Source organism: Harmonia axyridis, chromosome 1 (genome assembly GCF_914767665.1).
Source record: "Harmonia axyridis chromosome 1, icHarAxyr1.1, whole genome shotgun sequence".
Classification (NCBI taxonomy): Eukaryota; Metazoa; Arthropoda; class Insecta; order Coleoptera; family Coccinellidae; genus Harmonia; species Harmonia axyridis.
In genome coordinates this window covers 538,932-552,399 of record NC_059501.1, presented here as the reverse complement: position 1 = coordinate 552,399, position 13,468 = coordinate 538,932, and the positions used below count along the sequence as shown (strand labels likewise).

General features: G+C 38.6%; 3 protein-coding genes across 5 annotated transcripts in view; 1 reads left to right on the top strand and 2 right to left on the bottom strand.

The window, feature by feature from the left end:
• Window positions 1-13,468, bottom strand: part of LOC123676368 (calexcitin-2) — a 134,021-nt gene that overhangs the window by 60,895 nt on the left and 59,658 nt on the right. The gene's annotated exons all lie outside the window — the stretch shown is intronic.
• On the bottom strand, window positions 132-2,948 carry LOC123676352 (zinc finger MYM-type protein 1-like). Its single transcript, XM_045612216.1, has 2 exons — window positions 663-2,948; window positions 132-567 (listed from the first exon to the last, which is right to left on the bottom strand). Exons 1-2 carry the CDS (start codon window positions 2,530-2,532, stop codon window positions 215-217), a joined length of 2,223 nt encoding a protein of 740 aa, XP_045468172.1. The 5' UTR covers window positions 2,533-2,948; the 3' UTR covers window positions 132-214.
• LOC123676361 (leucine carboxyl methyltransferase 1) lies at window positions 3,748-5,719 on the top strand. The gene is made up of 2 exons (XM_045612227.1): window positions 3,748-3,989; window positions 4,117-5,719. The coding sequence occupies exon 2, from the start codon at window positions 4,123-4,125 to the stop codon at window positions 5,056-5,058; it is 936 nt and encodes a 311-aa protein (XP_045468183.1). The 5' UTR covers window positions 3,748-3,989; window positions 4,117-4,122; the 3' UTR covers window positions 5,059-5,719.

The following is a 13,468-nucleotide window of genomic DNA, read 5'->3' as shown; positions in this document are numbered from 1 at the left end:
GGGCCGTAGCTAGAAATGAATTTAAGGTAGGGCAATGAAGGTTACAGGTAGGGCAGAAGTAAAAAATTGTACTCGATGTGATCTGATGAATCAATTTTCATCGTACCTACTTTTGAGTGTATGGTAGTATGTATATATAAAAATATTTATTTCTTCAGTTTATATTATTTCTTTCAACATGTTGTGATTAATATAATGATGATAAAAAACTTCCTCAAAACAGCTGAATCCTTCGATTTGTCATATTATTAAATATGCGAAGGACTTCATTCAGATCAACAGACTGAGTCCTTCTCTTTTCAAAGGCCAGAAATACCATGCCTGCCATTCTTTCGTGACTCATTGACAGCCTCTGAGGTCTATTGATTGCAGTTAAGGTTGAAAAAGTAGATTCACAAACAGCAGTGCTACATCCTATGGTCGCCACAGATGCAAAGAGTTCATATGTATCTTTGAAAGCCTCTCGCTGTCTGTACAAAACTTGCACTATGTCTTCTGTTTTATCCTCACGACGACTCAAATAAGCTTTAACCACTGTAGCCTCTTCATTTGATGGAATTGTTATACCTGAAAAGTTAATTTAAATTGTGAATTGAATATGAATAAACAAGCGTAATATTTTAGAAGCAGCAACATCATTTTGTTAATTGCCTTACACTCACCTAAATTTTTCAAAGGTTCCATTTTGTTCACATCCAACTCATCGAGACTCGCTACAGAATTTAACAGATCATCGTTGTCTGAAAACCTTCTCTGTAATTCAGCAACTAGTATGTCCAATGTTTCGAAATACTCAGATTTAAATGGTTGATCTTCTTCATTTTGTTTCGTTGAGGAACAGGAAGAGTCAAACATCAAGTAGTCATCCATGCGATTAGATCTTCTGACTTGCCTTTTTTGGGTGTGAGTCCTATTTTCAGAATCAATGCTTGTCATAGATTTAGCTTCTTCCAAAATTTGATGATACATTTCATCTGTTCTCAATTTTGTGATTTCATTTTGGACGCAATTTATGATTATTAGGGCGTCTTTCAATCCTGCGCTTCGGGCTTGTAAACTTGCATCTGCAGGCTGAAGCATGGATAGTATTTTTTTGGCCACAACCATAGCCATTCGGAATTCCAAATTAAGCATAATTTTTTTGATGCCGACACTCTTGGCAACGTCGTCACCATTGAATCTGTCATTTTTCATTTTATCTAAAGTTAGCAAAATCTCTGAATAATTATCGTTTACAACTTTTGTAACCGCCAAGTGTCCTGACCAACGTTGTTCGAGTAATCTGCCAATTATTTTTCCACCATACATTGCAGCTATTTTTCCATGATGAAAGAACTCATGTAACATGATGCATTGATCAAAAAATAAACGGATGAAAGTCATTTCAGAGATAGTCCTGATAACTATTAAATGTAAGCGGTGGTTATAACAGTGGACATAAGGAATTTTTCGGCCCAATTGATTCTCTATTCTAGTCGCAACTCCTGAAACTTTTCCGCTCATAACACTTGCTCCATCATAGCATTGGCTTAGCATACGGGAGAGATCAATGCCATTTTTCGTAAGAGTGTTTAAAGTTAATTCGGTAAATGTTGCTGCATCAAGATGTTCAGTTGTTGTAACTGTCAGCAACGACTCATTGACGATTCCATCCTTAACGTAACGTATTGCTATAGCAATATTTTCACGATTATTCTTATCCCTCGTTCCATCTTCCATTAGAGTGAACCAATTCACGTCAGATTCCTTGATATCTTTGACAATGGAGTTCTGTACTACTTGAACCATTGCTTGAATTATTTGGTTTTGAATTTCCGGTGAATGATATGTCGCATTTTGTGGTATATGGCTGAAAGCCTCCTTCAAATTCGGATCTTTCATGCACGTGTATTCAAATAAATTCTGAAATAATCCTTGTTCTTTTTTTTCCTCCAAAACATAATTTCCTCGCAAAGCTAACTCGTTGACAACTAAAAATTGTATAACTTCAACAATTGATTTCATGTAATACCGGTTTTTTTCTAAAACTTCATGATTTATCAAAGTTTCGACACTGCTACCTGTAGATATTCTGCGTAGTTTGTCTTGCCACATCGCCATGGCTTGTGTATGAGGAATTGATTTCTCATGTTTTGGAAACCCAGTTCTTGTATCACTGGCATTTTTCCAGTTTCTGAATCCTGTGGAAGTATAAGAACTTTGTTTGCTTCCATGGGGTAAAAATTGTTGACAAGGATAGCAAAAAGCAGCATCTCTCTCGACCGAATACTGCAACCATTTATATCGCTTAAACCAATCCGCAACAAAGGCCCTATTATTTTCTTTGGGATATATATTTAAAATAATTTGTTTTATCGGTTCTCCGATTCGTGCAATATCCGAAGGAATACCATAGTTAATTCTATTTCTACCAACCTGTTTTGCCAAACTAGTTTCCATAGAACTAGGAGTGGGTTTTGAGCAATGGGGTTCATCGTGATGAATTCCCTCTTCAACTCTTCGTTTTTTGGTAAAGAAAGTCCTTATATCCATCGCTAAATGAGTCAATCAACACTTCACTTCACTTCAATAAACAAACAATTATTTCGCTAAACTCTATTTTGGGTTATATGGGGATCCCCCTACCAAGGGGCGTATATTCCAGTACAGGTCCCATACATACTTCAAATGCCATCTATGTGCGGAATCAAGAAAATAAGCACATGAGGTGCTTCTGAAAATACAGCGTGCTGTATATATACAATGACCACGGTGCACTCTATTGATGTAGTTCGCAATCTCTAACAACTCGTGATTAATTCAGAATTGATTTGCGAGTGATAATTTTTTCCTCACGTCACATAATGAAATTTCCTTTGAATATTATTTAAATTGTTACTATTTTTTAAGGTAGGGCATTGAAAATTAAAGGTAGGGCATTGCCCCATAATGCCCCCCCCTGGCTACGGCCCTGCTTCGGCCAGTTTCAAATTATCCTAATCAACAGAAATGTGACGTAAACGATTGTCATTTTGCTTCAATTCTTGCACGAACTGTATTCTCTATTTAATAACACGTAAACCAAGATCCTTTCGTAAAATGTTCTAAGTAGTCGAAGGACAAAGGCCAACTAGTTGAGAACAGCGACGTATCGACATTACAGCGTCTTCTTCAACACTTTGCGTTACATCAGAAATATTCACATCTCTTTTTTTGGTTGATGTTTTTGAATCGAAGTGAGTAAAATTAGTGCGAAAAGTAGCAATAACTACAAGAATTGCTTGCTCACTAGTCCGATTATGTACTTCGCGAACAGATTCATTTTTTCAAAGTGAATTTCCTCAATTTGGAAGCGTTGTTATGACGCTAAGCTATTCATGATGAATTGTCAAACTTTACCGAACAGAAATGTCAACACAATTTGACAATCTCAACCGTCATAGACAATAACCATCGAAATTTCTCACGCAGCTAAAAAAAAACTCCGAAAAATATTCATCTCTTGCGATTCATGACTCAAAGCAATTTGTCTGAAGATATCTTCATCTTATTGCTTTCATATCATATTCTCACAAACGTTCTACGTTTTAAAAACCTTCTTTTATCATAATGAACGACAATGAAATTGAAAATTCCATTTTCCTCGCAAACAATATCGAAATAGGCGCCCTAAAATGTCGATCGAAGATAACCTGAAAAGCACGCTTGCGTACTGCGTGTTGCCGTCCCACTCCCGGAGCGCTCCTGCCGCTCGCACTTCGAGACTGTGCAGATCCATCGCTGTCAGTCGCAGATATCTGCATTATCGACTACTGTCGAAAATTTCATTCGCAACGAATTGGTAAATAGTGCAAATCCATTTTCGGCTAGAAATTCCTGTGGAAATAGCCCTAATCGCAATTGATTCGATCAGACACTGCAGGATGCCCCAGTGAAATAGATTGCCGATGGGAAAATTCACGTTATCATAGACAGTTTGGAATATAACCTCAAATTTCTAATACGTACAGGTAGGTAAATATTTGATGGAAATTGTGAAACTTCCTTGAATTCCGAATCCAAATAGATTGACTTCTTTCGATCTTGAACAAAACAATTGGATTTTCATCACAATTTACTGAATATTTCTTGTTTTAGGTCAAAATGGGAGACGAACCTGTTATGGCCACAAATGACGATGCCAGTGAATGCAAAAGAGGCGCTGTGCAGCTTGGCTACTGGCAAGATAGTTATATTTCCTCGTTTGTTAGACACATGGAGAAACGAGCACCTGAAATCAACAGAGGTTACTATGCCCGAGTGAAGGGAGTGGAACGGTTCATACAGAAGTTTCTGAGCAAAGCGGGAAGCTTGGCCCAAATAGTAAATTTCGGGGCAGGCTACGACACCCTTTACTGGCGCTTGAAAGAAGAAGGTATACACATCTCCAACTACGTCGAAATCGATTTTCCAAATGTCACCTCGAACAAATGCTACATGATCAAAAGGAACAAGGAATTGTTACAAATCATACACGAACAAGACGGAGAAATCAAGTTCAGCTCGACTGACATGCATTCCGGTAACTACCATTGCTTAGGAGTCGACATTCGGAACTTGGGCTTACTGGAAACCAAACTACAACAGGCTGAAGTGAATTTCTCGAGCCCCACCTTATTTCTTGCCGAGTGCGTGTTAGTGTATATTGAGAACGACTGTGTGAATCGTCTGTTACAGTGGATCTCGTCTAGATTCAAATCGGGCCTGTTTGTGAACTATGAAATGTGCAACATCAACGATACCTTCGGTGACGTAATGCTTGGTAATTTGAGAGCAAGAGGCTGCAATTTGGCTGGTATTTCGTCTTGTAAGAATCTGGCCACACAGAAGGCCAGATTTCAATCCAATGGCTGGCATGGCACCAAGGCATGGGACATGGTGCAGATCTATTACAATCTATCAGCTTCCGAGAGGCAGCGCATCGAGAAAATCGAATTTCTGGATGAGCAGGAGCTGCTTATCCAACTGTTTCAACATTACTGTATATGTATAGGTTGGTTAGGTCAGGAATTCTCTGATATTAACTTTGAAGAATGTTAATCGATCTGATTGAGTTAACTTAAAGAGGAAAGAAGTGAAGGACACTGATGCAGGGTTCTTCGTTGTAAATGTTACTTATTTGACGAAATTAACGGTTTACTAACCGTACAATGTGATTTTTTGTGATCCCAAATTCCTAGATGTAAAATAAATTATAGATGTATAATAATGTTGGATTAATAAAATGAGTTTCAGTGCAATGTTAAAATCAGTTATAAATTCTCAATTTTTTTAATGGAACGAAGTTATTTGATTACAGCAGTTTATTCACTTTGACTTAACAACATATCAGCATGACGAAGACATGCTACTTTATCGTGAAATTGAACACATATTTCTTTGTCTCAACCCTGTTATCTTATTATATCGAACTTAATCTTGTTTCCTTTTATATTTATTATTTTGTTTTTCTTTGTATATCTTGAACGAAGTTGGTTCAAATCTTGCTAGATTTTTGTTTTTTGATAGATGATGACCTCTTCTCTTCTTCTATTTTTTGAGAAAACTGTGATATTTTTGAGGAGAAGTTCATGCTGAAGATTGGCGCTTGTATAGTGGGAAATATAGCTTGGTAGCTTTTTTCATTTTGGATGTTTTATTTGTTTGTGTGATAATCATTAATGTGGGATTAAGTATGCTGAATAAAATTATTAAATCTTAACTTTGAAGTATTAATTCTCGAGTTGAACTTATACAGAGATATTAATCAGTATTAGAAATAGATGGAAGTCAGCTAATCTATTGCTCCTTTGTTATCTTTCTTAATATTTATTTGAAAATTTTTTCAAATCCAAAAAATTGACTTATTCTTTCTTGTTAAGTTTGTAGAATGTACTTTTGATGCAAATTAAATAATAAATGCATATTGACTACTTGATTTTTGTTATGTATTTTCTCTGTATAAATTCAAGTTTGCTTTTATTCTCACTGTTCCTTCAATTAGAAATTCAGGACTGATTTTAAGTTTTAATTTTAAATTAAAGAAAGGTAGGAATATGAATATTCTCCCTTCACTTTTGAATTCAGGAATGAAAAAGTTAGTAATCATGGCTCTATACCGATCACCATTGACTGTAACGTTCTGGCCATCATCGTTTTTGATTCTACCAGCCCATAAAGCGCACCAAACAGTCAGTTTTTCTGAATGTAACGGTGTTTCGACATACACTTGAGGATTAGCTTCACGCCAAATGCGGCAGTTTTGTTTGTTGACGTAGCCATTCAACCAGAAGTGCGCTCCATCGCTAAACCAAATAAAATGGACGTAGTGCGCGATACGTATTCCGCACAGAACCATTATTTTCGAAATAAAATTGCACTATTTGCAAGCGTTGTTCAGGCGTGAGTCTATTCATGATGAATTGCCAAACCAAACTGAGAATAAATCTCTTGACAGCTGTTAAATCGGTCGCCATCTTGAACAGTAATGCCAACTTTAAGTTATATACCTCGAACAAAAACACCCGTTATAAGACATGAAAAGAGTTGTTCTATCCGACACCAAATTTATTGGACTAAAATCTGGACCCTTTAAAGCGAAATATTGTTATTAATTTTTCAGAAACTCTTTTATATTCTCGAACGAATCAAGATATCCATGATCTGCTTGCTGATATCTTATTATTTCGACAAAAAAGGTCGGAATTCCGTTGAAGATTTTTCTCTAAGTCTCATAGTTCTCGAGATGCTTCCAGTGAGAATCGTTTTTGGGACACCCTGTACATTGACGAGTTTTAGAATGTTTAGGTTAAAGAATTATTCATCTTTATCTCTCTGCATACCCAGATGAAACTAAGAAATGAGCGGTCTACCACTCTACCAACATTAAAACAACAAAAAATATGGTCCAGGGTTGCCACATGAAACGGAAATACCTTCGGGGTCGTAATTTTTTTTTTGCCGGAGCGTCGAATGATAAAAGCCGCATCTCTTAAGCGCGCCGCGACGCCTATGACGCCATAGCGGTGGTTTTGCGGATGCTAGACGCTACATAAATACGTGAAGGGAAGAGGCAAAAATGTAGGGGTGTTTTGTCGTCGTGGTTGGTGCGACTGTTACGGAATGTTTCAGGCTGCCGTTGTTATCGTTATTAGGGAAGTTTGCATTGATGACTTTCCTGTTGTTTTAGACGAGTGGTATACCTTGGAATCCTTCGATGTTCCAAGAGTAGTATTTGGGGGAGGATTCTCGAATGAACAATGTACCAACAATATGATGAATATTTCATATTGAAATATTTCAGCCGGTTTATACTATTTAGTAGTTGATAATGATTGAAGCAAGTTTTATACTTTCTACGTTTTTACTACCAACAAAATTTGATGTTGAGAGGGAACACCACCACACATGACTTTCTCGTGATCTGTCAATTATGTGTGGTGTAGTGAGAACTATTAAATATTGAACGATCAGTAGAAGTTACGAGTATTACGATAGTTTCAACTTTCGTCGAAAGGAACTGCTTCACTAACCCTATTAAAAATGTTCAGAAAAATGTGACGAATAAATTAATTACATAGGCATACAACTTTGCTTCCCAGTTTTTTTTTCCGAAAATCCAGGCTTTATTGTAGAAACTGGTTATACATTTATGATTCAAAGAATTGTCCAGCACTGGCCACTACTTTTTCCCATCTTTCGGGCAGCGTACGAATCCCGCGTTAAAAAAAACTGGTCATCTTTTGAAGCGATCCACGAATCGATCCAATTTTTTACTTCTTCATAAGACCGGAAGTGCTGGTCAGCCAGGCGGTATGCCATTGATCGAAACAGGTGATAGTCCGAGTGAGCAACGTCTGGAGAATACGGTGGGTGGGGTAGGACTTCCCATTTCAACGTTGCCAAGTATGTCTTGACCAAATTCGCAACATGTAGTCGAGCATTGTCATGCTGTAAAATCACTTTATCATGTCTCTCGTTGTATTGCGGTCGTTTGTCTTTCAATGCTCGGCTCAAACGCGTTAATTGCGTTCGATAACGATCGCATGTGATTGTTTCAGTCGGTTTTAAAAACTCATAATACACTACGCTGAGCTGCTCCCTGCAAATAGCGAGTATGACCTTGGAGCCGTGAATATTCGGTTCTGCTGTCGACGTGGAAGCATGACCGGGATATCCCCATGATTTTTTGCGCTTGGATTCATCGTAATAAACCCATGTTTCGTCTCCAGTCACAAAGTGATGCAGAAATCCCTTCCGTCTTTTCCTTACAAACAGTTACGTACGGCACCCAATTTTCTTGTTTCTGTATCATTCCTATGACTTTCAGGCATTTTGAAATGACTTGTTGCCTCACTCTTTGTTTTCTGCTGATTCTTGTTGCGTCTTGATCAAGTAATGGCTGGAATTTTGCATCTTCGAAAACCTTCTCTCACCATGCCGGTCTTCGACGTCAAAATCACTGTTCTTCAAGCGTTGAAACCACTCTCAGCACCTTCTTTCACTGATTACGGTCTCATCATATATATTCTATGAGCCTCAGCCGAAGATTCCTTCATATTAAAGCAGAAAATTAAAACCTCCAGCAAATGACGAGAATTTGGCTCGTAAGCTGACATGTTTAATCGAGAATAACTTTATGATGCAGACACAAATCGACTTATATTTCGATGGCGTTATGTTAACAAATACCTACGCTTATTGTATGACATCTACGATCTATTTAGTAGTTTTAGTACCTCCTTATTTACCCACTCTGAAGAGAAGATTAATAAAGATTGGATAAAAAAAAACCCTGTGTATCTCGAAAATGAAGCGTTTGAGGGTCCATGTTTATAGGGCCTTTTTTTCTTAAAATCATCCAAGGATTCTCTTATTTTCCTCAGTATTACAATTTAGGAAAACCCTGGATAAACTTTCTTGACACCTTGCATAGCACCAATCTATCTATCTAAGAGACACAAACCACCGCTGCCAACATGAATCATCGAGACATCTCCCACCAACAAACCAGACCTTCTAAAACACCCCTATCTAATCGTTTTTCATAGAAAACCACCCTGTCCCCTCCGAATTCATCCAGCAATTACCTAATTAAGCCCCAAAACAGCCTCGAAGTCTGCCTCCAATCAACCATCCCCCGATCTACCCCTAAATCTCCTTCCGGGGGGTAAATATGCACAACAATGGGAAACTGTGTACGGAACCCGTCGGATTTCGGGAACAAGGTCACTGGGCGCCGCGGCGCTGTGTCGAATTGCGTATACGCTGCAAATTCGGGACTCGGGAAGTTTGCGGAGTTTGACGGGGTGCTATCAGAACTGGGGCGTGTATAGGGGTTGGTGGCGTATAGGGGTGTTGTTGAACTCTGGGAGGGCAAGGTTGGGCCAAAGGAGCGGTCTGATTGTTGGTCGTTTTAAGTTTCTATCTAATGTAGTGTTATGTTATGGCTTATATACAGGAAAAAGAAGAATTTATCTATGGTTCAACTCTGTGCTTACTCCCATCATGCTATCACCTCTATCGAGTGCTTCCATAACAATAAGTAAAGGGTGTTTTTTTAGAGCTATAGAAACTGTCTAAAGGACTTTTTTTCCTAAAATGCTCCGAAAAATCTCTCATTTAGCTTTGTACCTCCAATTACGGAACGCCCTGTATTTCACAAGCAGATGAAATAACACTTTCTCAACCTTCCCATGCCACCTTGATGTAAAGGGTGTTTTTTTAGAGCTATAAATTGCAATAAAACAACGATGGTTTATTCGATTGACATGAATTTTATTTATCCGCAAGATAATCTTGTGGCATTACATTTTGAATATGATTTCTGGCATATGACCGCCACGGCTGGCTCGGATGTAGTCCAATCTGGACGTCCAATTTTCGATGACTTTTTCCAACATTTGTGGCCGTATATCGGCAATAACACAGCGAATGTTGTCTTCCAAATGGTCAAGGGTTTGTGGCTTATCCACATAGACCAATGACTTTGCATAGTCATTGGTATCACATATAGAGCAAGGAAAATCCTCATGTAACTGCTGAGAAACCATTTCAACCACAAAAAGTCACTATATGGTGTGCAATTTGGTCTGGTGGAGTGATATAATTCCTTAGTCAAATGATTACCGATTGTTTTTGGCCTGAAATTAATGATATGGAAGAAATGTGGTTCCAGCAAGATCCACAAAATGTCACACGACCCATTTTGGCTTTATTGCAAGAAAAATTCCCAGAATGCGTAATTTCTCGTTTCTGCGATGTGAATTGACCATCAATACTTTGTGATTTATCGACATTGGATTTTTTATGGGATTATGCAAAAGTTTTTGTTTATGCTGAGAATCCTCAGGACTATTGACGATCTGAAAACCAACATCCGAAAGATATTGAGATATTGCTCGAAATGAACTTGCCGATCATCAAAAATTACCTGATAAAGATCGAATCCTGTAAGAGATCACCCTGGGGACATTTGAACGATATTATTTTTCCCACATAATGACAAGATTCGAGGTATATATTGAAATAAGAATTGTGTGTTTTATTCACGTTAACTTTCGGAACCACAAAATGAATAATACTCTATAATCCACTCACCAACACTCTTCACAATCAAACATAGACCACCAACCCCACAAAAACACAATAGCCAGGGCACTAGCTCAAAGAAAAACACAGTTAACCGTCCAAAAATCAACAAAAGGAAACCTAACTCTGCTATTATACCTCCAAAAACCCGACTCGCGATATAGCAAAACGAATTAGTAAACCTTCCCAAAGAGAGAGGTCGCTGTCGGGCCGCCGTTGGGAAAAGGGACTGAAAAAACAAAATGAATAATTTATCCCCCCTCTCCTTTGGAGGGGACGCTAAAGGGGCACTTTTTCAGGACGAACCGGATGAAATATTCATCGTCTTAAGTATATACGCATAAGTTCTCTCTTTCCGATACTTCACGGTCTCTGAATTAATTAAAAAAAAAGTGGAAATCTTGTTGGGAAAGGAACGCTCCTCTCTGGGAGGATTTATACGTTTCGGAAGCTTGTAAGGGATTGTAAGGAATATTGCGGGCCGGCCTCTGCTTTTCCCCGGGAAATGATTCATTTCGCATCAGGGTTTCTCGAATGGTTTCATCCCTGAATCCCTGAGTTAGCGTCCAGCTGACGGTGAAAGGAATATATTTATGGTTAGGTTTTGAATTCGTTTTCAGTAATTGTGTAGGAGGGATGTCTGTTATATGCAATCGTATCGAGAAGTTCTGGAGATATAAAGGGTGTTTTTTTAGAGCCATAGAACTTTAAATTGCAATAAAACAACGATGGATTATTCGATTGACATGAATTTCATTTATCCGCAAGATAATCTTGTAGCATTACATTTTAAATATGATTTCTGGCATATGACCGCCACGGCTGGCTCGGATGTAGTCCAATCTGGACGTCAAATTTTCGATGACTTTTTCCAACATTTGTGGCCGTATATCGGCAATAACACGGCGAATGTTGTCTTCCAAATGGTCAAGGGTTTGTGGTTTATCCGCATAGACCAATTACTTTACATAGCCCCACATAAAGTAGTCTAGCGGTGTTAAATCACAAGATCTTGGAGGCCAATTCACATGTCCAAAACGTGAAATTAGGCGGTCACCAAACGTGTCTTTCAATAAATCGATTGTGGCACAAGCTGTGTGACATGTTGCACCGTCTTGTTGGAACCACAGCTCCTGGACATCATGATTGTTCAATTCATAAATGAAAAAGTTAGTAATCATGGCTCTATACCGATCACCATTGACTGTAACGTTCTGGCCATCATCGTTTTTGAAGAAGTACGGATCAATGATTCCACCAGCCCATAAAGCGCACCAAACAGTCAGTTTTTCTAGATGTAACGGTGTTTCGACATACACTTGAGGATTAGCTTCACTCCAAATGCGGCAGTTTTGTTTGTTGACGTAGTCATTCAACCAGAAGTGCGCTTCATCGCTAATGGACGTAGTGCGCGATACGTATTCCGCACAGAACCATTATTTTCGAAATAAAATTGCACTATTTGCAAGCGTTGTTCAGGCGTGAGTCTATTCATGATGAATTGCCAAACCAAACTGAGAATAAATCACGTGACAACTGTTAAATCGATCGCCATCTTGAACAGTAATGCCAACTTAAAATTATATACCTCGAAAAAAACACCCGTTATTTTTACAAAGCAAAAAGAATAAGGACAATCCCTCACACAGAAGTGCTAACCGTAGACACGTGTTTCGGGCTTTCGGTCCTCATCAGTACGGTGAAAAAGTGTTAGGATGAGCAACACTTGAAGGAAACAACAAACAAACAAACGGAGTCAACAACTGAAACCAGCCGTACATTTGTGGTTTCAGCAGGAAGATCCAATGGGTTTTCGGTTATCACTTCTCTGTGAGGGATTGTCCTTATTCTTTTTCCTTTGTTTTATGAACAATTCCTCTCGTTAGCCTTCCCACATGTTATTGTTCCTGGACTCGGGCATGGGAATGATTCAGTTACAAGGAAATTGGGTGCCGTACTAGTTGAAGCCGAGAGATGTTGAACAGCGTTCGTTTTGCTTGTGAACAGCTGCTTGCAAGGCAAAGACTGAAGAAATTTCTACATCGCATTGTGACTGGAGATAAAAAATGGATTCATTACGATAAACCCAAGCGTAGAAAATCTTGGGGATATCCCGGCCATGCTTCAAGGTCGACGGTCAAACCTGATATTCACGGTTCCAAGATCTGCTGAGTATTTGGTGGGACCAGCTCGGCGTAGTGTATTATAAGTTGTTAGAACTGACTGAAACAATCACAGGCGATCGTTATCGAATGCAATTAATGCGTTTGAACCGAGCATTGAAAGACAAACGGCCGCAATACAACGAGAGACATGATAAAGTGATTTTACAGCATGACAATGCTCGACACCATGTTACGAAAGTGGTCAAGACATACTTGGAAACGTTGAATTGGGAAGTCCTAATCCACCAGTCGTATTTTCCAGACGTTGCTCCCTCGGAATATCACTTGTTTCTATCAATGACACGCGGCCTGGCTGACCAGCATTTCCGGTCTTATGAAGAAGTAAAAAATTGGATCGATTCGTGGATCGCTTCGAAAGATGAGCAGTGTTTTCAACGCGAGATTCGTAGGCTGTCCGGAAGATGAGAGAAAGTAGTGGCCAGCGATGGACATTACTTTGAATCATAAATGTATAACCAGTTTTTTACAATAAAGCCTCGAATTTCGGAAAAAAAAAAGGTGGAAGCAAAGTTGCAGGCCTATGTAATATAAAAATGAATCCTTTTATTGGAAAACCTTTTATATTCAAATTCAAACGTTTCAGTTCATTGGTATTGAATTTGTGATGATAACATGCTCTTCAATCACCAATACAAAAGCTGAATCACTGAAAATTTAACATCTGATGATTCCAGGAGTTTCCAAAGCTGGATCCA

Bases quoted from the DNA above. Each gene is read 5' to 3' on its own strand.
- LOC123676352 (XM_045612216.1), bottom strand. From the start codon at position 2,532: ATGGATATAAGGACTTTCTTTACCAAAAAACGAAGAGTTGAAGAGGGA. The intron at 568-662 runs GTGAGTGTAAGG...TTAACTTTTCAG, and splicing joins GGAACCTTTGAAAAATTTAG to GTATAACAATTCCATCAAAT.
- LOC123676361 (XM_045612227.1), top strand. From the start codon at position 4,123: ATGGGAGACGAACCTGTTATGGCCACAAATGACGATGCCAGTGAATGC.